General features: G+C 42.9%; 2 protein-coding genes across 3 annotated transcripts in view; both read right to left on the bottom strand.

The window, feature by feature from the left end:
- Positions 1–12: 12 nt before the first annotated feature.
- LOC143333817 (C-signal-like) lies at positions 13–3,542 on the bottom strand. The gene is made up of 6 exons (XM_076752171.1): positions 2,969–3,542; positions 2,710–2,764; positions 2,360–2,547; positions 2,058–2,219; positions 1,814–1,924; positions 13–139 (listed from the first exon to the last, which is right to left on the bottom strand). Exons 1-6 carry the CDS (start codon positions 3,110–3,112, stop codon positions 26–28), a joined length of 774 nt encoding a protein of 257 aa, XP_076608286.1. The 5' UTR covers positions 3,113–3,542; the 3' UTR covers positions 13–25.
- A 151-nt stretch (positions 3,543–3,693) lies between these two features.
- The window catches only part of kcnt2b (potassium sodium-activated channel subfamily T member 2b), a 42,378-nt gene continuing 20,821 nt past the window's right edge, over positions 3,694–25,250 (bottom strand). Inside the window, exons 11-31 of one of the 2 annotated variants that reach the window (XM_076752156.1) lie at positions 24,653–24,833; positions 21,736–21,900; positions 21,034–21,170; positions 20,330–20,393; positions 19,200–19,308; positions 15,098–15,206; positions 14,806–14,862; positions 13,388–13,540; positions 13,049–13,302; positions 12,294–12,618; positions 12,099–12,204; positions 11,838–12,010; positions 11,249–11,320; positions 10,958–11,092; positions 9,726–9,837; positions 8,742–8,843; positions 8,568–8,651; positions 8,354–8,482; positions 7,128–7,473; positions 5,613–5,697; positions 3,694–5,510 (exon numbers count right to left, since the gene is read on the bottom strand). In XM_076752156.1, coding sequence (XP_076608271.1) covers positions 5,393–5,510; positions 5,613–5,697; positions 7,128–7,473; positions 8,354–8,482; positions 8,568–8,651; positions 8,742–8,843; positions 9,726–9,837; positions 10,958–11,092; positions 11,249–11,320; positions 11,838–12,010; positions 12,099–12,204; positions 12,294–12,618; positions 13,049–13,302; positions 13,388–13,540; positions 14,806–14,862; positions 15,098–15,206; positions 19,200–19,308; positions 20,330–20,393; positions 21,034–21,170; positions 21,736–21,900; positions 24,653–24,833 — 3,016 coding nt within the window. In that variant the 3' untranslated portion in view covers positions 3,694–5,392. The remainder of the gene's footprint in view (positions 5,511–5,612; positions 5,698–7,127; positions 7,474–8,353; positions 8,483–8,567; positions 8,652–8,741; positions 8,844–9,725; positions 9,838–10,957; positions 11,093–11,248; positions 11,321–11,837; positions 12,011–12,098; positions 12,205–12,293; positions 12,619–13,048; positions 13,303–13,387; positions 13,541–14,805; positions 14,863–15,097; positions 15,207–19,199; positions 19,309–20,329; positions 20,394–21,033; positions 21,171–21,735; positions 21,901–24,652; positions 24,834–25,250) is intronic. The other variant, XM_076752157.1, reaches the window with a different exon arrangement.

The following is a 25,250-nucleotide window of genomic DNA, read 5'->3' as shown; positions in this document are numbered from 1 at the left end:
AGAAGCAGAGCGTGAGTGTTTGAAGCTACCAGGGGATGTTTTTGCCTTTATAATCCAGGAAGGTTCCACTCTGCTTCTCCGTCAGGGAAGCCATCACGTCAAGCATCCCCTGCACACTCTCCGGAGCGTCAATCTCCCCCTGGTGGCCGGAAATAACACAGAGTTAACAGGAAGGATCAGTTCTCCTCACTGAGTTCAGAAAAAGACAGCCAATCCAATCCACCAACAAACCTGTTATAGACTCTACAGCTTCAGTCACACTCACAGTGATGTAAGTGGTTCAGATCTGCCTTTTTCCCCCTCAAATGTGACCTAAAACTGTTTTTCAGTGTCACTATAAAACAATAAAAACAACACTCAATCTGCGCTTTCCTACGAAAGCCAAGAGCAGTTGTGCTTGCAATTATTTATTCAATGCTGTTATCAGTAATGAATGATAAGGACAAATAATTATCACAATTATTGAATGATCACGAGATAATAAAGCTCATTGTCATGTGGTAACAGGTTAGTTTATCCCCTTATGTGGAGAAGGCCAACTTCTCGAGATATTGAGATTATCTTATCTCAAGAAAACCGCTTCATAAGATAGATGAGAGTGACGATAGATAGAAGATAGTGATTTGATATGAGGGTATTTACATTATGGCTTACATACTGTGGTCATTTTAAAGCAGATGTGTTACTGTCTATGCATGCTGGCATGGCACTCCTGATCTCTAATGACCTTTATGAGTAAGAACAGGAGGTATGGCCTTTTGTGTGTTTGAGATAACAAGATAAATTAACCCTTGATCGTGAGAAACTGAGCTTTGCTATCTGGAGATAATGGAATAATTAAATCATGACTTCATAATTGCAAGCACAACCTTTTCAGCTTCTGTGATTATCAGGCCTGACCTGCATCACCTTCATATGTGAGCCACATCTGATTTGTGGCCTCAGTCTGAACAGTCTCATCGCAAATGATCACTCTGTGTTTGGGAGTGGAAGCATGGAGCACGCCTGCAATCGTGCTGCAAACTTATTTAAAATGATGCATCAATACAAGAATATATGAGACGAGATGGCTGTTCAGGGTCCTGGTAAATAAAAGAAATTGCGAACTTTAAAGGCTCGAAACTAACTTAAAGAAGTTAAATGCTTGAATAAAACAAGGCAGTGCTCTCCATTTTACAAGGATCAATATTCTAAAGCAGTTATCCCGCCAATGAAACGCTGAAGCTGTGTGATGACACCAGCAGGCTGCAGCAAATTTAATCAAAGTGGCCAAACTTTGCTGTTTAGACTTCTGCGTAAGCATCCCCCAACGGTTACTTCACAAAGCAGAATGAGCAAGTAAGGCCGATGTGTGTAGCTGTGGGAGTAGTTGTGCTACATCCTGGTGAACTGGTTTTGAATCTGTAAAAGAAAACTTTCTGAACGTGTTTCTGTGCTGTATAATGATGATTTGCAAAAATGAGTTTCATGATGTATTTTGTAACAGGTACCTGTCTAAACTTGATAATCCTGCTTTGGCATTGCTCTGAGTATCTGGATTACTACAGGTGGATTACTTGCTCAAAGTGGTATCAGATGCGTATTAGGAATGTGAAGACTTCAACCTAAAAATCAGCTCTGAGCAAAACCTGTGACCTGAAAACCTGCAATGTGATCTCAAAACGACTGCGTGAAATCGTACATGATGTTAACATTGTGCTTCTCATTTAATAATGTAAACTCATCATTCAGAGCGGACTGTGGTTCCTCTGCAATTGTTTTATTGTCTCCTTTATGACTGGACCTGTGAGGTCAGTGAAAACTGCTGACTCACCTCCTCTCCACCCATGTCGGTGCGCACCCAGCCAGGGTGCAGCAAAGAAAACAGGATCTCATCCGTCCTCAGCTCCTCTGCAGCACACGCTGCCAGCATGTTCAGACCGGCCTGAGAGGAGAAAGGAGGGAGGAAAATGAGGGGACAGGGCGATTGGTGAGGCGATGGGTGAACAGTGTCGCTTGACAAATGTGAGATGAAGCCTTTGAGTCGCAGGTCACCCTGTTAGCAGGTTGTTGCTTACCTTGCTGATGCGGTAGGAGATGGCAGGGAAGTAGGAGTATGACGCTTTGACAGAGTCCACTGAACCCAGTGATGAGGAGATACAGACGACTGCTGCTTTCCTGCTGGACATCCCTGGCGTCTTACTGGCCTTCGCTGCTGCACGAAGGTGAGGCAGGAACTCCTGATGATGACCACATGCCAGAAAGTCAGCAAGAGGAAAAAACTTTCAATGTGCAGGTGGCATCACCCGATTTCCTTCCTTTTAACTGAAAAATATGCAGTATTGAAGCTTTCAAACATGACACTTTCCCATTTCCTTACTTTAATGATGAACATAGGGCCCATGACGTTGGTGTTGAAAGAATTCTGCATGCCCTCGGGAGTGGCCTCCTGCAGGATGCTTTTGTCCAGGAACCCTGCGTTGTTAATCAGCAGGTTGAGACCCTCTGTCCCCACCACAGAGCCCACCTGCTGGCCGCACTGCTTTATGTTACTAAGGTCAGTGGCATCTGACAGAGGGAGAAAGACAGTGGAGCACCAGTGGCAGTCAATAGTCAGACAGTCAGATAAAGATCACAACACGGTGCTATTCATAGGGTCAAGGCCGGTGTGGACATGGCAGCAGGACAGGGAGGTTAATAGACTATAACAGAGGAACGGAGAGCTCATACCCAGACGGATGATGTCGATGACGTTAGGATGCTTCTCCGCCAGCGTTCGCAAGGCCTGTCAATACACAAAGAAGAAAAGTTTGAATCCAGAGGAAGCAAAGAATCCCACACGCTGTCGATCACTTGGATTCACTTTTATCAACGCAGCATTCATGCTTCCTCTGAGTCCTATCAATCACTGCGACTTTGCAAATCTTTTTTTCAGTCCAGAATTTAGGGAGTAAAAATACAATTAGGCACAGAGGAGATAAAGACTCACCTCAGCCTTTGGTCCATCTGGGTCTCTGCAACAGGCAAACAGCTTTTTCACTGGATGGTGGGCCTCCATCATTTGCTTAACCATTTCCAGGCCTAAGCCTCTGTTGGCTCCAGTGATAAGCACGTTGACTGGTTGCGCTGCCATTTCATCTGCCTCAGTTTGCACAGTTCTCCGTCTGGGCTCTTATATTAAGCCTTTGTTGGGTGTTTGGTCTTTAGCTTGGCCACACCCATGTTCTCATGTAGCAGTGTATATTGTCCAGCTTCCGCTTCCTCAAAATCTGAGCAAGTTGCTAAGACAAGTAAAGCACGTGTAGGCCTTAAATGAATGATGAAGATGTCATAATGTTTATATACACCAGATTAAGAGGAGTGTCGATCATGTTGGCTTTGGAAGGCTCAAAAAGCAAAGCAAACACACACAGTGAAGGACTTCCTGGTGATGTATGTAATGGAAAAGTCCAGTGACCAGAGCTCTACTTAAAAACACACTTTCAATTTTGTCCACACAAACTTACCCAACAGCGTGAACATGAAGAGTCATACGGACGCATAAACTAACTAATGCACAACATGCTGCAGTACTTTGTGGTCTTTGTGAGCTTTGGAACATTACAGCAGTTGAATTAGAGCCATGTAGTGTGAGTCATATACAGTGTTGATATACTGAAGCAAAAACAAGCTCAGGAATGTGCGCTTGGTAAACTAAACAAACCACACAATGTGTCCAACAACTGAGTCATTCATTAGAAATAAAAGTGTTTGAACATATGACTAAAATTATTAATGAGAGAAATGAGATTCTGGTTGCAGCGGCACAAACTGACACCAAAACAGCAATGAAGCACTGACAAGCTATAATGACTGACTTTAATATGTACATATTTTTCATCTGTTATATTGGCACTAAAGCTACAGGAGTGGTGTTGGCAGGGATGCTGGGTAGCATTCCCGCAACATGGCTGCACCATTTCTATGTGAAACGGCACATTCAGAATTTACAGAGGCTTGCAAATCCTTGGTAAACAAACAGCATACATGTCCGACCTAACAAGTAATTTACTTCAATATAACAGATTCAAATCTCAAGTTTCCTTAAACAACCGAAAATCAGTGAAATAAAGTGGACTAGGCTGAAAAACAAGCAGAATGATCCCATGCCACTGGCACATTTTTCATTTGTTTTCAGGGTAATGAGATTTCTCCTGGCTGGCAAGCTAATTATATTATAGAGTTTAATTCTTAATGAGCAAACAAGTGGCTTGAAAAGTGGATATTTATTGCAGTGTGCAATAAATACAGCAAATATGTAACTGTAAAGCTCATAAATTGGCTTCACAGCTGAGAGCTGAGCGAACACCTCTCTGACACTGTCTCAAAAATGTTACATTATAAGCTTCACAACGGCCGTATTTATTGCAGGGCTTTTACACTGGATGGCATTATATTGTAGTATCTGTTCCTGTTATTTTGTCCATCCCCTGCATCTCTAACATGCACATCAGCAAAAGCAAGCTGGTGGCAGGACGGCTCACACTGACTGACAGAAGCAGAGAGAGAGAGAGAGAGTGGGACTTTCCGGTTTATTCTAAGAGAACTCATATAACTGAAGATATTTCAGACGCCAACGTGAACGAATGCCCTGCACTGATGATGCATGCTGGCTGCCTACCTATAGTATGCCCATTATTGAGACAGCTCTTTGGATTCCTCCGCTGCTGGTGAGCATAAAACGAATGTGTGTGCATTTGACTGTGTAAGCAACAGGTGTAAAGTTTCCAAAAAGGCTTTATGAAGACAAAAAATAAAAAGGAAACGTCACTGGTGTGTGCACTGTAGTGTCACTTTCAAATACTTCAAACATTTAGTGTGAGAAAACACACCGCCAACACAGAGAAGGACACACACACACACACACACACACACACACACACACACACACACACACAAAAAAAAAAAAAACATCCCTTAACTTTCATTTGGCAGCAAATTTCCTTTGGCTGTCCAGATGAAATTGGCAGTGTCTTGCTCTTGATCCGTAAGCACACACACACATTCATTCACACACATACATACAGTACACACAACATACACGCCGCACATACACGATGCAGTACATAACATGCACATACACAGATAGAAATACATACAGTTTTTCATTAAATGCACTTGTGTCCACAGTTCTCCGCTTTGAAAATAGGAAGGTGCATAAATAAAACATTCCCATCGTGATAGAAAAGGTCCATGCATGTGCGGCACCTCTGAGTTCACCGAGACCAAATGTGGAGAAAATACGACGGCCGTGTGCCATCTGGCTGCATTCCTTTCTATCTCACCATTTCTTGATTCCTGCTTTTCTCTCGCGGGTGTGTTGCGTCTCCTCTCTCTGGCAGTGTTTTGACAGTATATTTGTCTTTTCTGTCTCTCACAGATGGGTGCTGTCCTGCATATCGAACCTGTGGCTTTCTGAGAGCCCGGCGCTGCACTTCCTGTTGCTGCCCTGATTGGGTACCAGAGAGAGGGGGTCTGGTCTGATAAGGTACCTGCAGATGGGCCACAGACAAATCCAATTCTGTAACATTTGGAGTGTTCACGCTGTGTTCACTTCATAATGCTATTAATTATATTCAGCGGTATGCACTCACACAACATCGTGTAGCTCCAGTCTGGTGTCTGGAGAAGGATTGATGAGGATATAGGACAATCTGTTCCCTTGGTCTGTCATCCCATCTGACACAGGAAGAAAAGAGGTGAGTGAGGCAGGAAATAAAACATGCACAGGATATACAGCAGGCTGTGCAACATCCGTGCAAACAGAACAGAGGCTACGCTACCATGAGTCACAAAACAGGAAGACAAACTTAGATAAAAATGGACACAAGCGGAATACACACAAACAGAATGTAAACAACAGGGGTGGAAGAAGTACTGAAGTAAGATTACAGTAATGTAAAAATACTTTATTGAGGGTGAAGGTCCTGCATTCAAGTCCTAATTAAATCAAAATACAGTACTTAAAGTATCTAACATAAAAGTCGTCATAATGCAGAAAAATGTAGAAATGGAAAAACTAACTGGCTTTCATGAAACTTGGTGGGAAGGAGAACCACAGGCCAACGAAGGATCCACTCAATTTTGGAGTGGATACACACATCATTTTTCATTCTTGTTGTGAGACTGGGAGTTTAGCTACGGTGGATTAAATGCCATATATCTTAAAATCTAGTAGAAATCCAGTAGATGGTAGTAAAGTTCAGTAGTGACAAAGCGATGCCTGCTGTGTGGCAATGGAAACATAACACACACAATACACACATATAGAGGTTTGTGCTTGGAGGTTTGCACATCATATATGCCTTCTAGCTATATCTGCTTTTATATGCAGTTAGGATGTTCAGTCCAGCAGTTCCCAAACTGGGGTCAAGCCCCTCCAAAGGGTCCCAAGATAAATTTGAGGGGTCATGTGATGATTACTGGGGTATGAAAGAAGAAAAAAAACAACGTTCTCCTACTAAAGTTTTTATTTTTTGAGTTTCTCCAAATATTCTGTTAAATATGGAATAATTTTACCTCATAGACATCTGAAATGTGACCAGCAACTATTTTAATAATGAATTAATTGTTTTAAGTAATTTTTTAAAGAGAAAAAGTCAAAATTATCTGATTCCAGCTTCTCAATTATGAATATTTTCTCCCTCTATGACAGTAAACCGAATATCTTTGGGTTGTGGACAAAACAAGACATTTGAGGATGTCATCTTTGACTTTAGGAAACACTGATGAACATTTTTAGTTTAGGATATAATTAGTTGCAGCCCTTGACACCACTGGTTTACCCTTTAACAAACCACAGTATTTAAAAGCTTATCATGTGTTTATTTATGTAAATCTTAATTTGTGAAGTAACTGTAGCCGTCTAATAAATGTAGTGGAGTTAAAAAGTACAATATTTAGTAGTATAATAGTATAGCAGTAGTAGTAGTAAGAAGTGTAAAGTAGCTTAAAATGCTTAAGTAAAATGATGGTAAAGTACATCTGCCTCCAAACTGTACTTATGGGCAGTACTTGAGTAAATGTACTCAGTTACATTCAACCACTTGTAAACCTACACCTGACATCAGGAGCAGAGCACTTTCGTACACGAGCTGAGACAGACTTACTGAATCCAGTAGGAGAAAGACCCAAGTGTTTCATCCTCGTTCGCACCAGGGCGTTGAGTTCTTGCCTCTCCGAGCGCCGGAACAGCGTCAGTCTCTGCTGGCTGATCCTCTCTGCCGCGCTGCCCGGACCCCCCTTGGCCGCATTGGAGCCCCGACCCCCCTTCCTGCTCAGCCGTCGGGCCCACTGCATGCTCTTCCTCCTGAGCAGGGGGTGGTCTGAGGAGTGGGAAGAGGTGGAGACGGGCTCCGAGGAGGTGGAGTTACGATGAGCACTGGTCCGGGACAACAGGGGCTCCCTGGGCTCTCTGGTGTCCTCGTAGTCTTCCACCGTGATGGATACCTGGGACTGTGAAGCACAAACACAACCGCATATTCACACACTCACGTACACAAACTTTTAATTTCCTTATGCAGCGTTGTCATGCTGATATCACACTGATTTTTATTAAATCAGCTCTTCACCAGTCTCTGATTTCTCAAAACGAAGAGGAATTAATACTTTCTTATCATACTAGAAATGAATGATGAAGATCCACTGTTGCATATGATGAATAGTCCAACACATGAAATATCTTTTGTCCAAACAACATAATCATCATGGCCTTAGTTTTTCTTAATATCAGTTCCACATTTGGAAAATTGTCACAGCATCATGTCTAATATGTTAGACATTTTGTCCATATGTCTAATATGTATCTTTCTGACTGTGCAAATCTGTCTCACATGATGAATACACACGTCACTAAGATCCGGCTGTATCTTTATAAGTCTTAAAACATGACCACACTGATTTTGCATTTGGAGAGATGCCTCTAATCAAATGACCTGTTAAGTGAAACACTTCACATGACAGAAAAAGTGACACTGTAGTAACTGAAAGCAAGACAGTGAGAGTTTTAATATCATCATTTTTTTTAGAAAGTATCTAGATTTTTAAAAAGCCCTCTTTATGTATAATAATCCAGGAAATGTAATTCTTGGCGGATTGAATGAATACTTTCCTCTCTTCATTTTTTTTTTTTTTTTAGCTCTGCTACATGCAGGATTTAAAAATACCCAAATCATCGGTTGTTCCTTGAACTCTTTGTATTGTGGGATGTAATGAACATTGTGGCCTCTGGGGGGTGTTAGCAAGGCTTTAGAGTATAGCTTGCTCAATTTTTCAGCCAGTCCAGTGACTTTAACCAGTCGCTTTGACCACAAAACCACTAGCAGCAGCAGCTGACCTCAGAGACTGGAAGCTTATGTGCCTCTGTCCGGTAGATGCCGATGGGAATGTCTCCATTGGAGGAGCACAGCTTCTGATAGAGCCTGCCGTAGGTGCGGATCCACAGGTCATCCTCTGTGATTTTCATCTAGAAAACAAACAACACCACAATCAGCCTCAGAAGCACATCACAGTCTAAACAGGCTGATTTCAGCTACTGTTTAACTACTTACAGCACAGAGGAAACCTGAGCCAGGCATGGAGTCTAAACCCAGCAGCAGTCTGGTGATGGAGATCATGTAGTCCTTCACAAATGACTGGCAGAACACAGCAAACAAGTCAACAGGAATAGATCAGATTGGGCATTCTGCCACATTTTTGTTGTTCAGAGTCTGTGTTTGAGATACCTGGTAGAGGAGAGTGTCCAGCATGCTGACACTAAACACCTTCCCTGCAGCGAAGGGCAGCCGGAACATGAACACCAGATTGGACCCCTTCTCCCTTTCCTTCTGCAGATCAAACGATCAAACAAACACACACACAAACACACAAACAAACAAACAAAGACACACATGCGCGCGCACACACACACACACTTTCCTGATTACACTGGTCTTTGTAGAGATGAATTGATGTGATGCACATTTCTCAAATCCAGACACTTTGCGAGCATCACCAGACCTGTACCTATAAAACATGCATATTTAGAATATAGAATATAGAATCTCATTTATTTAGTCAAGCATACAGTCCATCTTACACTGGGCTGAGGGAAGCGTATTCAGGGCTAAACTGCTCAAACTAACATTAATTCTCACAGCCAATTTGCAGTTCCCAGTGCATGTGTAAGGTAGGATTAAACCAGGAAATCTCAAGGAAACACACGCAAACATGCATCGCCCAAACACAGAAAAGGCTGGAAATCCACCACAGATCCTTCCTGCTGTGAGACAATACTGCTAGAAATTTCAAAAACAGCTATCTCACACTAATGTTAATCTTTTTACAAATTTGTTGATAAATGTTATTGATGCCCAAAGGGGGAATTCATTAAGACACAGGGAGAGCAACACTAACAACAGCAGCAATTAAAAAAGGAAAGCAGCAATGGGGCGAAAAGAACAAAAACCACAAGGCTATAATGTTCACAGCAAAACTTCACAGCGGTTGTGTCAGTTTTCGGCTTCCAGGTTTCCATCAAGACAAAGCAACATTAGCAGTGATTCAGTGAATGCGCTTCTGAAACCACAGAGAAGACTAAAGGATGTCTTTCATAAAACTGAACAATCTGCTGTCTTTGTTCTCATTGTTTTTTCATTGTGACCTCTGAAGTCTGGGTTGAGGGAAATGAAAGAGAACCAATGTGGGCTGTGAGGGTATGGAGTTTTCACCTTTTCCAGTTTGGACAGGGCCAGAGAGTAGTGGTCTTTGACTTTGAACTGCATAAAGCGCATGTTGGCTGGGTGGGTGAGCTCTGTGATGATACTAAGCGCTGGGAACAGTCTGGGGAGGAGAAGCACACAGACAGAGAGCGAATTAAAGGTTAATAAAATCAAACTAGTATCTTATATCGAGGTAATGTATGCTGTTTTTTTTTTTATCTGACATGATATATCAAGATGGCACTGCAAGAGTGGCAGCTAGTTAAAGCAGCTCTTAAGACACTGTGGTGGCATCTGCAGTCTTCTACGCAGTGGTCTGCTGGGGCTGTGGGAGCTCTGACAGGGGCAGAAAAAGACTGAACAAGCTGGTCATGAGGGCTGGCTCTGTCCTGAACTGCCCTCTGGACAGCACCAGGGAGGTGGATGAGAGATGGATGTTAGCCAGGCTGACATCAATCGTGGACAACCCCTCTCAACCCCTTGATGAGACAGTGGGGGGCTTAAGCAGCTCCTTCAGCTACAGACTGCTGCCTCCACTGTGTGAGAGGGAATGCTACCACAGGTCGTTCATTCCAACAGCTGTCAGACTGTTTAACTGCAGCATCATTTAACGTAGCGTATTTATGTCAACACAAGCTAATATCCATTACATCTATGCAACTTATCAATATTACATATATATACTGTGGTTATATATTTTTACCAGGCAATAACCCAAATTTGACATTGTATTTTATTATTCATATTTTTCCTCATGTGTAATTCAAAATCCTCTGTGAATACTGCTTCACAATGCAATATTTTTATTCTTTTTTAATATAATGTACAAAGCCTCTATAGTTGATTTTATTTTGAATGCTTTTATTGTCCATTTGTTCTACTTGTTCTTTTTTCTACCTCTTTTTATTCTTGATGCTATAACAAGTGCATTTTCCCGGCGTGGGATCAAGTCTTATCTTATATCTTCTTACCTGCAGTTTTCATGTTCAAACATTTCACTTGTTTCAAGCCTTTTTGTCCCTAATTACTTTAATAAAATGTTGTAAGTTCTTAATGAGATTATATTACTGGTAATGAGTAACTTAATGCTCAAAACTAGAATTTCCAGAACTATAAAGCTAATTTTGCTTATTTTAAGTAACATTTTCCCCCGATTTTATTGCTTTTTTTTTTTTTTTCTTGTTTTTGAGAGCTGGTTTAATGTAGTGTGAGACTGCAGAGCAAGTTTGAGCAAAGCAGACCTAAAGAGGGTCTGGACATTGACGATGGTCTTTGCATCAGCCATGTAATCCTCCTCTGCAATCATGGAGCTCTCCTTGTCAACCACCACCATGGTGTTGGCGAAAGTCACTCCACATCGCAGCAAACTGTCCAAACTGTGGAGAGATGAGCAGCAAGAATACATCAAAAAGTAAACTAAGCCATTTGAGAGGCACAAAAGCACATAAATGAACAGAGATTAAGGGAATAGTGAAAGATGAGAAAGAGGACAATAAAAAATGAAATCAGCCGGGGGCTTCGGTCTGTCTTACTTGTCAATGGAGCCCACAGTATAGAACACCATGGGGAACCAACAGATTGCCTCCAGGAAGTCTGCTTCAGGTCTGAACCAATCAAAACACAAAGACTTTAAGATTTCCACCAGCAGAGACTTGTACGTACCATGATGAAGAGCTAACGTCCCCACAGAGATAGAACCCCCTCACTCAGCCTTAGAAATACAACACAGCCAGACTGCCTGCAGAGAAAGCTGAAAATAACAACACTACACTGGAGTGACTCAACATTTATTGCCTTTTTATTGGATTCCACTCTCATTTGGCCTGACTGCGTTTGTGTACCAGCCACAGAACATGACACAGGATTGTGGAGCGCACTGTCCTGAAAGCATTCAGCATTTCACAAATCATGTTTACGGTGACCTTAAATAGCTCCGTTTTTCTCCTCTGCTGGTTATTTAAGGAGGAACCCATTTTACCACCATGTGCAACCTAGATTTGTCGGTTAGCTGTTCACAGCAACAATTTCGCAGCAACACTAACATGTAACCTATTTCAGTTTGAAGCTGTGTTCACAAGCATGGCCACCGTGTTATACCAAATGACATAGATATGTCCTTACATGCTCTCCAGCAGCAGCACGATGGGGTTGAGCTCCTTCCTGGGTCGGTAGTAGGCCCGTAGAGGCACAATGAAGTTATACAGACCGTTCCCAGCACTCTCTGCAGACACGATGATCAATTTGTTTTTGAAGCCATACGAGCGTGCATCCTCAAAAAGGGTGTGGTGACAAGCCTAGGAGAGAAGCAGAGTGGCCATGGAGCGTGACACGCAATTTGAACTTGTAAAAAATAAAAGATAGCAAGCCATTTAAATCCCTTACCTTGTCCATGCGCAGGCAGCAGAAAGGCATCTTTTCTTGAAGAAGGTGACACAGCGTGGGCGAGCTGCCAATGTATGGTGAGTTCAGCGGATATCCCTTCACCCACCTGCAGCACAAGCCAACAATTACCTCTGAAGCAGTTCACACTTCAACATACCCATGAAGGAAATTCAAACAGCATCTTCCATCGCTTACTCGCAGTGTCGGCCCCACCAATGGGCGCTCTCATCTTTGTCACTGTCCTCCTTGCCCTCTTCCCCTCCCTCGTCCTCTGACTGGTCTCCCAGCAGGTCAAAGGTGGGATTGTTGACACCATCCACCAGCTCCAGAACGGGAGCGATGCTGTGCCGCCTCTCCTCGGCTGAGTCTCCCATGGCAGGCAGGGCCAAAGTGTTGGCGCCACCCATCTCCGTCCTGGAGCTGCTCCTGCTTCCTCTTCCGCTACCCAGCCCAGCGCTCCCCTGCTCCTGGCCTTCTGGGCTGCTGTCGCTGGAGTCTTGCAGGTCGATGGCCACTGTGCCTGAAACATACCCATGCAGCCACAGTGATTATCAAAGCAGAGATCAAATTGTTCAAACTCTACATGTCATGTGTTTGCAGAGATTCCTGATAGCGCACACTGCAGTGAGTTTTGGAAGCTGGACAGTTTCATTGTTGTCCACCAGATGGTGCGTTTGTAAAATCACAATATCTGACATTTCAGTTCATTTGGCAGTTGCTCTTATCAAGTGTGACTTGTAATCAGATACATGACAACTGGAAAAGCTATGAATATTTTTAATCACCCAGATAGGTTTCAAATGTGAGCAGTGCATAATGCTGACTGCTGTGACTGTGCTGCTGTCTAAGACAGTTTAATGACAGGTTTGCATGTTTGACCATAGAAACTGCGAACAGAAGGTCAGTGTGTAAATGTTACAAAGTCTCTGTGCCGTGCCCATCTGACTGACCCATGCTAGCGATGATACTGTGGACTGGCAGGCGGGTGAGTCCATGGTATATGGTTTGGTGCACTCCCCTGGCATTTCCTCCTGTGCCGCCCCATGATGGCTCCCTCTGGCCCCTGACAAAAGCTGAGTTCTCCTCTTTGGAGATGTTGATGTAAAAGCATGTGTCAGAGGCCCCCATGATGTGGCAGGGACCAGGGTTCAGCAGGATGTTGGTGGTGTCCAATCTGCGCACTCCGATCAGACATACTCCATACCTGCAGCCGCAGGGACGAGGTCAGCTCTGAACTGTGCAGGTTGACGCATGCTCTCATTTCTTGGCTTTTTCACATTATGACTTACTTTTTGTGAGCATGAAAGGAGGCAAAGGTGAAACTCTTGCCCTGGTATTCCCCGAAGAATTTACTTTCCTCCAGGCGGATGTGATGCACCTCATTGGCAGAGCAGCGCCGGTAGGTTCGGTGCCATTGGTCCGCTGAACATGCACCGCCCTCCCTGAGACAGAGAAGAGGATTGATTGGCCATGTGGGGAAAGACTGACCTTTAAAACACATGCCACAAAGCACCCAGCTCAGCACCAGGGCTTCATCAGATGATTTCCACTCAAGGTTGCAGAGGTGACATCTTACATCTCTGTCAGAGCTGCTGATCAATACTTCAATCAGCACACAGACGTACACAAGGACAACCAGTCTGTCTGAACAAGGTCCCAGATGTACACATTCACACAGCTAAGTGGACAACATTCTTCTCAGGGGGATATGGCTTCAACCGCGAAGGCTAAAGAGGTGATAAAAGAAAGCAAGGTTGTGGGGGCAGCGTGAGTGTGGGTGGCCTGCGACAAAGACTGCATTATATAAACAAGTGTTATGGCAAATTTGCAGTTTACAGGAACTAAGTGCAAGTAGCATTGTCACAGGCAATGATCCAAATGGCACCAGATATACGAGCATACTTATGAAACACATGAACATTGAACACATCAGACACAAGTCACAGAGTATTTGAGTCACACTTCTTTGTATTTTCACACACTTGCCTATCCGTTATTGAAAAATTGGTCTGTTATATACAAACATTAATGAAATAAATCTTGTTCTTGTCTTTGATTTGACATTGACTTATTGTTTTAGCACTGACAGCAGGTTTGTTTTTTGTGTTGATACCCTATTGTAGGGGAAAAAAAGTACTATTTTTGGAGGACATCTACTGTCAACTCTTTAACCACCACAACAAAAAATCATAATTAAAGCAGCACAATTTTATTTACATTTAATCACAATGATGAAAAGAAGCAATTAAGTAACTGCAATCTTGTGCACTGAACAATTTGCCCAGATAACGTTCTGGTTCTGCTCACTCCTTCGTTGAGTGACAAACTGAAAACCTCTGAACATAATACAAAATATAAAGTTGTGAATGAACCACCAAAGAAAACTAGGACTCATTCATGTTTAAGGTTTTGCCTCTCTTGTATAGATTTGTGTATTGTTGTGGGTATTTGAATTCAGATACTTCAAACCCATAAAACATACTGCCATTTTCAGCATCGCAAGTTAGCTATAATGATCATCATAAATGAATGTTGTAAGCACAATTTCTAAATAGCAAGCTATTTTTTTTTATTCTTTTACAAAACCTCCACACAGACTCACAGCACAGCATGCAAAGTAAGGACGCTGACAGATGATTTGGGTGAACGCTGAGCACAAATGTGCCACAGAATTCCTGGGTGTGAATACAGATCTGATGCATCCTACCTGTTGAGGGCTTGAAAAGCTCCCACACGTTGCTTGAAGGGCTCTTGGGGTGCCGTTCTGAGAAAAAAAAAAAAAAACCCAAAGAGTGAGTGACAGTGACAAGACATGAAGCAGCCCACTTATTCATTGCATCTACTGTAGAACTCGCTGTGTAAAACATAAATAAAACTATGTGATAATTTGCTTTGACATATACTCAATTAAAAACAGACAAAGACAATATATTCAATGTTTTAGATTTAAAAAATAAAATGGAAAGCGGGACAGGTAGAAAGAAAGCAAGTGAACTCACTGTCCTCTGGAGGAGTGGATCAAAAGAGTGATGAGTGTCGAGGTACCGGGGCACACGCAGTTTAAAGCCAGCATGGCATACTTAAACTCTTCTTCACACACCACATGATCTGCAGACGCAGGAAATAAGAGCTACAAAGTGACTGAGGCGCACACATGCCTTGGCAAAGCACAAACACTCCAGTTGTGCTAAAGCGTTCAACTCTGAACCAAAGAACACTGCAGTGAATACAAATGTGCTGTTGGAAAAGACTCCCCTGGCCTCGGTCAGAGTCTGTGTGTGTGTGTGTGTGTGTGTGTGTGTGTGTGTGTGTGTGTGTGTGTGTGTGTGTGTGTGTGTGTGGGTGAGGAGCAGAGAAGGTTGATGTTACATCCCATTAATCCAGGTGTAAGTGACATAAGAGGTCAGGGTTCAAATTTAATTAAATCCTTTAAAGGGTATGCTCAACTAGATCAAATAAAAATCACAAATTATCTCACTTTACCACGAGCAATATTTAGTCATGCTGTTTGCAGTTGTACCTGCTGAGGTTTGGAGATATAACTCTCTGAATTTTAATGCTTGTGGATAAAATCTCATCTGTGGCGCTAAAAAGACTGATGTGTCATTTTGTGATTAATGATTTGGTTTACAAAGTGTGAAACGCAAAAAAATGCAATCACATTTCCAATCGTCTGCAAATTGCTTTTGTTCAACCAAACATACCAGAACCCCAAAATATTTAAATCTATACTGATATAAAACAGGCGAGAAGCCACAACCAGCTAGTGTTTGGCTTTTTTCCTTTGTATACAACTACGAAAACTGTTGTTGGTTAATTTTCTGCTAATCGACGATCAGTTAATGGACTAAATGTGCCATCACAATCTCAAAAAACTGAAAAACAACGTCTAAAAAAACTAAGCAGCAACACATCTTTCTGGAAACTAAATCCCGGTTACTCAGTATGATCCAAAATGTTTTTCATGGAACTACTTTCTACTGACAAATATTCTCAATAAAAACAGTTGTTGTACTCTCTGTGGCTCCGGCAAACACTCGCAATGCATTATACATTTCGCTCTTAATGGCTGCTGCGTAGCACCAAAAGACACAAGAAAAACACACTATCAAAAATGTCTATTTTCTGTAGGAAAATGTCTTGTGGTGTGATGTTTGTCTAACACAAATGAGTCAAACAGACAGCAGTGTCACAGATCCTCCACCATCCTCTTTCCCCTGCTTCAACACATTCCTTGTCTACTCCCATGGGATCAATTTTATGTCATCGCTGTGGCCCACCACTCAGTCTTTGGGGATGATGGGAAGACCCAGCAATAAGCCAGTGATACAGTGACAGCCTTATTAATCCACAGTCCTCTCGTCTACCTGTGGCCACACATCCTCCTCTTTGAAAGGAAAAAACAATAGAGTGATTAATGTTTGTAGTAAATCAATCAATGATTCAGACTCAGAGAGCGTCCTTTCCCCCCCGCTGTGTAATTCTCGACTGCATTATCTTCAGTGATGAGCACGTAGGCATATTAGGGCTGTCTTGTTTACCAACAATGTTGAGCTTGGTCCTTAAAGCACAATGTGCTCTGTATTAGGAAATAATAAGTGACACACATCAGAGCCTGACATGAATTATCAGACTCAATCAGCTGCCAGTCCGGGTAGCAGGAGGCCAGCTGAGATGTAAGCGCAGTCTTTAATAAATTAGTCATGTCTGTGTGTGTGCCTGAAGCTGAGCAGGTGTGAGACATGACAATTAAAACTGTCAATGGTGGATCTTCTGCTGAAGTACCAATGTTCTTTTGGCTGAGAACAGTGCATCATAATGCAGCTCACACACAAACACGCAGCCTCTTGCTATTCAGCCTGTGAACTTCTTTTGAAGCGGAAGCTTTTACTGAGCGATGGGCATCTAAAGCCTGCGCAGGAAAAGACGAACACGCTGATGGTGAATCTGTGGAGCAACAGTATTAGCTCCTGTTACACACATATTCCTCTCGCTGTCTGTCTCTTACAGTCCTAACTGTCAAAGCACAGACAGTCATCACACACCAAACTGGTGTCTTTTAATCCAATATACAATTTCCAATGTCCTTCTTAATCCTCTCTTCAGCACTATGATCCCTTCACTTCACATCGTCTTCTTTGCTTACCGTTCACCACAGCCCTCCATCCTGCTCTGTATCCTTCAGGTCCCTGGACCCAGACCAGGAGAGAAACCAATTACCAGCCTTGACACACTGAGCACACACACACGCTAACTCTCTTTTCTCGTTCTGTCACTGACGATCTGGATTTTTGTACCATCTCCCATGTACCCAGACTGCGTGTTGTTTTCTCTCACAGACTGGCATTAAAGGAGTAATCCTGTGTGTGCAGATATGTGTGTGCGTGCAGATGTGGTTATTTGCACCCATTGCAAGAGTGCAATTACAACCTGACCACAGGTCTACCGGTGGAGCTAATTAAATCAGTACGCCGTTATTGTTTGAATGAGTCAGCTGCTATCAACACCGTGCGGCTACAATGAGCCGAGCTCAGGGGGGCGACCGGCTATTATTGTTCAAAGCATAAACTAGGGAGATAATCAATCGACACTCTGCACCCAATTCTGTTTTGTTATTCAAACGCCTCAGGGTTTCCTGCCCTGCTGCAGCACCATGCCGACAGATCCTTCCTAATATACGCCAGGCTGTTATTAAGCTATTCCTGTGGATCAAATTAAATCTTGTATCTCTTGCTCATTAATGCCTCCCACACTAGCACTTAGTGAGTGTTTTCCAAGTGGTGTCAAAACATGGCGTCTGTACTTTACAGTAATGCCTATGTGACTGCAGTTATTCGCTCTCTGAGTCCACCTATGGTGACTTCAGGACATTATAGTCATCTGATTATGAACTTCGCTTTGTTCAAACTTGCGTTTTGAGTGTTTAAAGGGGAATTTTACTTTTCACTATAGGCCAGCAGGCAATTTCTTATTCCACACTGAACGGCTGTTGCATCAACATGGGCATGGCTATTGGCTATTTCAAAGACACAACATCACATTTTAAAATGAGCGAGGAAGATATTTGAACATGTCCAACACTATGTCAGTGTAAGGTAACACATCAAAGCAATTCACGTGCATGTTACAGCTTCCGACTCCCAGCACAGACTCCACAGAGCTCACTGATAACACAGTTGTTATCTTGGATGAACATGAATTTTTCTTTCTACCTGACAATTCCTTCCCCACTAATAACAAAGGCCTCTGTCTGGCTGTGTTTAAAGGTGTTTAAACAGCGCTGCAGGGGCAAAGGAGGATTGCCTGCAGGAGAGCACGCCTGCCAAGTTAGCACAACAGCAAAACTCATCAAAAGGAGGGGATTTTCTTTGCGAAGGTAGCAAAGCAAAACATTAATCATTGATAGAGACAGCTGGGATGAGGGCGGCAAGCTAGAAATGAGTTTGACGTTCTCCAGAGCTGTAGGCAGAGAGATGTGTGAGAGAGAGGAAAGGGTGAGAGAGAGTTTGGTTCCTACTTCTTTCACTCACAGATGATTGACTGGCATCTTCTGTTAAGCAGGAGAAGAAGGGACGCTCTCCAAAAGGCAATGCAAAAACTCACAGAAACCCTCAAAGGGCTTACAGCCAAGCCAAGCCAATCTGTCCAGCACTTCTTCAGAGCTGGGAGGATGGAGAGCTGCTGCACAGGCACGCTGATAGTTTTCAGGCTCACAAATCAAGCAGACAATCTCAGGTAGAAAATGAGACTCGACAGCTGATGAACTGCACAGGAAATGAAGTGTAGACAGGAAAGCTCATTTTCCTGTGGCACTGCAATGCAACCCTGAAGTAGCAAATAAAAATGCTTTCCTAAAAAGCCATCTTTTACATTTCTATGTATCCTGACTGGTGACAAAACAATTCCAGTCACAAACTGAGCAAATCACCTGCCAAATTGGGCCTGGGAAATGCATTTTTTTTTAGATCTGCCTTCCCATTATTTCCTGCATCCTGATGTGATCAAACAACAGTAGCTGCATCCAAACAAAACAGAGACACACACCTTTAGCTGACACCTAAAGTCACAGCCAGTGTATTTGATTTCACACTCCCTGCCCACCTGCAAATTTGACGTGGAACTTGTTCTCTGGCTTGAGAATCTGGACGTAGAGGGGGCAATTTGGAGCGAAGTCTTTCACTGCCCAGGCTCGGAGGATGGTCTGATGATCCTGAGGAAATTGGAGACGGAGAGGAGTGAGATGGATGGAGTGAAAACAAGATAGAGAGAGAGGGAAAATGCGACAGAGAGAGAAAGTGCAGTAGAAGCCCATCATTAGCTACATCAGATTGCAGCTCCTCTCAAATAATCCTCCTAAACCTCTGACTGCACAGAGCAATTGAGGGGCCGTTGCAACATTTCAGAGTAATGCAATTCTGACATTCTTCTACAGAAAAGTATTCAAGACCGTATAAAACACATGAAGGTTGAACTGAGTAAAACTGGCCCTGAGACAGTCAAAGGAAAAACAAGACTTTACAGCCAGGCTCTGTGAGGCCACAGTGCTAATACAATGATGTTGACCATAATTACCATTTTAATTTAGTGTGTTTACATACCAACATTTGCTAAGTACAGCTGAATGTTACTAGTTTGCAATAAACTATGAGTGGATGATGGCACTAGAGGAAAAATTAAGGGATCACCAATGTGATTACAGTGTATCCTGAAAGGGGGATGAATGCGTGTACCAAATTTCATGGCAATCCATTCAATAGCTGTCGAAACACAATTGTGGTGGTGCTGGATGAAACAGAGGATCAACAAAAGACAGAGGTGGATTATGAATGTCTGTGTTAAACTTCATGGTGGTCCATCTTATAGCTGTTGAGACACTGAAGTCTGGATCAAAGTGGTGGACTGACTGACATCGCCATCTGTAGAAGCATACCGTGTTAGCATGGCTAACAAGCAGCTTTAAGTTTAGTCACAAAATTACAGGTAAACTGTGACAACATGACAAATACAGGAAGGTCTGTGCTGCCCAATTATTCTGATTATTGATGGTATGCACTGCTCTATGACACCGATACGGTTCATTGATTTCTTTTGTTTTACGCATGTGGGCCTCTGTGTTTGTGCCTGTGTTGGTTTCATAAAAACAAAATTGAAAGACATATTATCAGGCAACTAAGTCTTATATATGGATGCTCAGCAGTCATTCCGATGCAGGGATGCAGTGAGGAACATACGGCAGCAATGCGGTCCACTTCAAACCGGTTACTGAGGATGAAGCAGGCCTCAGCATCGTCCATCCTGCAGGCAGTTAGTACAGCAAGTGGCCAAAGGAGAGAGAGAGAGAGAGAGAGAGAGAGAGAGAGAGAGAGAGAGAGAGAGAGAGAGAGAGAGAGAGAGAGAGAGACAAAGCATTGAGGAGAGGAGACACGGGAAAGAGGGTGTTGTCATGTTATTGAGGGAGAGGACAAAAGAGAAAAAAGCAGGACAATAGAACAACAAACAAACCAATGTGTCTTTCAAGCCCACGCCGTTTATGGATGAGATAGTAGGAGGCGAGGAGACAGGGAGATTAAACATACAGGCTTTTGGTCCTTTTCTTTCCCTGTGACAAAGCCAGCCTAAGGTGCCGTGGCTGTAATATCAGAAGCCAGGGGGTAAACAATAAGCAATATGAGTCAAGCCGTAATTACAGCAGATACTTCAAGGCTGTAGGTGATTTAGGTATTAATTATGAGCTCCAGCTTATGCATGCGTTTCATTTCAATGTGTCTCAGCTCTGTTCTGGGTTTATTCAGGCCTTGATTTTTGCAGAATTATTTTCTGATGGATTTGTAGAGGCAGATGATAGACGTACTGTACATATGTAACGAAATACATCCATGAAATCAGGTCGTTGTCGACTCCTGTTTTGTTGATGTTTCTGACCACAGTGACTCACTTGGCTCTCATTAGGTCTTGGTCTTTGAGGGCAGAGCCCTGCAGGTAGATGACTCGCTGGGCCCACAGAGGGACATGAAGAACCCTCCTAACCTGGACGTCCATCTCTGCTGGGCAAAGGATCACCACATAGTAGTCCTGTACACAAAAACAGACACAAACAATTGGTATTGTGGCTGAAGAGGGGTCATGCCAATCATGTGTTTATCAGCAGAGGAGCATATATGAAATATTTCACTGATTACATTCAATCCGTAATCCTAACTTTGGGTTTGGGGCACCATGTGGACTTGATTTTTAACGTGAGAAAATCTCTAACATGAAACTCTGTCTCGTAAACAAGCTTTCTGAGTCCATGTGACACTCTTTTACAAGACCAGGACCACATGACAGAGCATTTAGAGACCACATTAACAAAGAATTTAATATCAGCAACATAATATTTAAGTCAAAGGGTCCTAAATGTTTGGTGTAACACTGAAGAGGTTGCACCACTCATCTGAAAGGCTTCATCATTGGGATATACTGTAAACATATGGATGCAAACACACATGAATAAGACAGCAGCTTGATCCATACTAATTAATCCGTATCTTTAAGCTCAGCTGCTCTGGCTCCTCAAGAGGGTTACAGAGAACACGCAAACAGAACAAGACCCCTTCCCCAACACTCTGTTGTCCTACTTAAAACCACTTGGAGAGACCTGTAGTCGGGGGTGAGCAAAGAACTCATTGAGGAAGTCCATGAGGAGGTCAATCTTGAGACAGCTGACACACAGCACCACGTGTTTCTCCGTCTGCGCCCTGTAGCGACTGTAGTTCCCCCCGGACTTCTGCCGCTCCATCCACAGAAAGGCCAGCTGCTCAAACTGCATTCAGGACAACACAGATCACACTCAACAGATGGAAAGTGGATTTAGTTAGCTGGAATAGAGGGAGGTGCCAGGTGGTATATGAAAGCAATGCCTTGTACTGTACAGTGTTTCTGTTTGATTAGAGAGAGTGTTTGGGGGAATCAAGGAAAGCGGAGAGTTGGTACGGGGTGATGGTTGAATGGAACATGATAGCAGAGATTAATAGGGGGAGGTAGGTTACGGAAATAACAGTAGGCCTGAGCTAGACTGCGACGTCCTCCTGCGACAGAGAGAGCTCAGAAAATGTTTCAGTGCCAAAAGGCAGATATGGACTCTCATGTCTGTATAGTAGGTATGAAGCTATATCCAGTTAGCTTCTCTTAGACCAAATAATGGAGACAGGGAAACAGCTAGCTAGCCTGGTTCTGTCCAAAAAATAAACTAAAAAAAAAAAGAAAAAAGAAAAAAGAATCTGTCCACTGGCTGGCACCAATAAGGCTAATTCATTGGCACATCACATATATTTTGATTAATTTCAGCAAAAACTGAGGTGTAAAAGCAACAATTTTACAAAGCCAATTCCACAAAAGTTGCATCACTGCAAAAAAACTGAAGGTGATAATTTACTTGCCAATGATTGCAATCTGTTTTTATTTGAGTTACAGTGCCCCACTTTTTGGATTGGACCTTTGGACAGAGCCAGGCCACCGATTTCCCCCCCTTCCAGTCTTTGTCGACTCTCCTGTAGCTATAGTTACAGCTTCAGTTAGTGGCAGAGGCTACTTACCATTCACTCTGTGCAAGCCCTCCGTACACCTGTCAATGTCATTAACGCTCAGTGTAGAATATATATACGTTTTCTTTATGCTCTTTTTTCTCTTTTATTCTCACCCTGTGTAAGAAGGAAAACAGTTCTAATGAATGGCTGAAAATGTTTCTCAACAACAACCACGTTGACAAATTCACTTGTGTTACTGCTTTTCTCTGTAATCATCTTTCCCCAGATAAATTTAATCGAGTGGAGATAATATCAGCTCGTTAATGTTGGAGAACATCATCAGGCCACACACATCCACGCGACAATCATGTTTTACTCAGCCATCATTTGTGTACAGCCAGTTCTGGATGGCACCGATTGTGGTAGATTTGTGATGTAACAAGAAAGCCTCTATTTTAATATTGTGATTTGTTTCAAGTCTCCAAACTGGTGAAACTGAATTGCAGACAAGAGAAATTACCTAAATTGTTGTCTTTTTAAAATTTATTTTCAAATCAATATCCTTTTATGGCTCAAAATTACACAAAATGACTTGTCAAGAGGTCCTGTGGTGTGTTGTGGACAGGTACAGGAAAACCAATAGAAGCAGCAATAAGACAGAGACAGGAGCTGAATCCTGATGCTCTCTGTGGCCCCTTATGGAGCCTGGTCATGGCAGGACTCAGAGTCAGACAGACGGACACACTCACTCACTCATACACACACACAGGGTGGGGGTTGGGGCAAAGGGAGGCCAGTTTCTAAATGTCAAGGGGTATTTATGGATGAAAGATGGGGAGAGGGAGCGCGCAGGATGACATGGCACCCATGTTGGTGATGCACAGATCATTTCTTCATGAGTCGGCTCGTGTAAGATCAGCGAAAGCATCTTCGTGCTCGTGTCTTTTGTTTTCATGAAGATATTTGCTACCACCCGGCCACAAAAACAAAACAGTGGGAGCCAGTTGATCAGACGTGTGTAGGATGTAGCCTTACACCTACGGCTTATGTGATGTGATTAAAAACCAGAAAAGGTCCCAAAGATGAGCAGCAGCATCACAAAAAGAAATCCAGTTTACAACAAAAAAAAGAACGTCAATAAACCAAATCATTTGTGAATTGTTTAGCAGTATTGTGTGAGGCGCTCCTCTTACAGCATCTTCAGCACACACACAGAGGAAATTCCTCCTGTCGGCACTTATCTTTTGGGAGACACATAAGAATGCAAGCTACCTCAGGAATAAAAGGTTTCCACGAAAATGAGGAACAACCATGAGGGTCCAATGCAACTGATGCTTTGTCAGGGTGTTTTTATTAGTCCTTGTGCAAACAGTGTGTGTGTGTGTGTGTGTGTTTGTGTGTGTGTGTGTGTGTGTGTAAATGGTTCTTGAAGTTCCCTCTGTAGAGCGGTTAAATGACAGGAGAGGGATTTGGGGAATTGAGTGAGTAAAGAAGACACTCTCGATGTTCTCTGAATAAAAATAGTGTTGTAAATGTACGTAGGATGCAATGAGTCATTCATCACATTATTGTGCAGGAGGGGGGATACAAGAATTATTAATCTTGGGAGATACAACTTAACTGTAAATGAGCTTAACAAAGAAAACAAAATTGCTTTTGCAGATTGCAAAGCTACCCCATGAATCAATTCTGGGAATGATTTTAAGATTCGTCTCATCACTTTAAAAGCACGTCTGTGCTACGTATATCTGAGATTTTTCTACCTCTATATAAAGTGGAAGACAGTCTGGCAGAGCCCTGTTGGCGGCTCCAAAAGCTAAATTGAAAATAAAATATGACACAGGAGAGATGGGTTTTTGCCTTCAGAGCTCCCAGACTCCATCAAATCAATGAAGGTTTTTGGATCACTTCTCAAAACTCGCTCTTAAAGCTTTCTGTTACATGGTGGTATTTTGGTTGTTTGTTACATTCAGACTTTATTACTAATCACATTTCTTGTTTAATCTAGTGTCTGTGAGTGCATTAGAGGTTTTCACTGTTGTTTCTCACCTGGATGGGAAGCACAATGAGCGCCACAAAGATCATGATGACCACCAGCAGCTGCGAGGGCCAGATTTGGGGGGTGACATCTCCAAATCCCACCGTGGAGAAGGTGACCACGCAGAAGTAGAGCGAGTCGAACAGGGTCAGGTTGTTGCCCGCTCGTTCGAGGTGCTGGATACCGCAGATACTGATGGAGGTCGGAACGGTGGGAAAGATGGAGAAAGTAAGTGAGCATCCCTCAGAGGCTTCATATGCTGGGTGAAGTTTTGGTGCCTATGGGGGCCACTTTACACAGAGAGCTGTCTTTCACTCCTTTGCATACATATAGATACAGTGCAAATAGGTGCATGTTGCACCTATTGTTGTGTTCAACAGGTAAATGTAATCCCTAAAATTGTGTGTAGGATCTTCTGGGTTAGCCCAGGCTTTCACAGCAGATATGCAGGGAGCTGACACATCCTCCACCGCTCTGAAGCAATCGGCAGTTGTCATTTCAGAGCACCATCTCCCTCTCACAGTTAACAATTACCTTCTGCTGTCTGTCTTTCCTCTCTCTTAGATCTGGGAGCTGCACTTTTTACTCTCCCATCTCATTTCCTTCTGC

This window comes from Chaetodon auriga, chromosome 16 (assembly GCF_051107435.1).
Source record: "Chaetodon auriga isolate fChaAug3 chromosome 16, fChaAug3.hap1, whole genome shotgun sequence".
NCBI lineage: Eukaryota > Metazoa > Chordata > Actinopteri > Chaetodontiformes > Chaetodontidae > Chaetodon > Chaetodon auriga.
Note: the sequence above shows the minus strand (reverse complement) of the source record. Positions and strands in the feature narration are given on the sequence as shown.

Coding starts and splice junctions, on each gene's coding strand:
- LOC143333817 (XM_076752171.1), bottom strand. CDS start 3,112: ATGGCAGCGCAACCAGTCAACGTGCTTATCACTGGAGCCAACAGAGGC. Junction 2,765..2,968: donor CAGATGGACCAAAGGCTGAG/GTGAGTCTTTAT, acceptor GTGTATTGACAG/GCCTTGCGAACGCTGGCGGA. Junction 2,548..2,709: donor CATCGACATCATCCGTCTGG/GTATGAGCTCTC, acceptor TCCCTCTGTCAG/ATGCCACTGACCTTAGTAAC.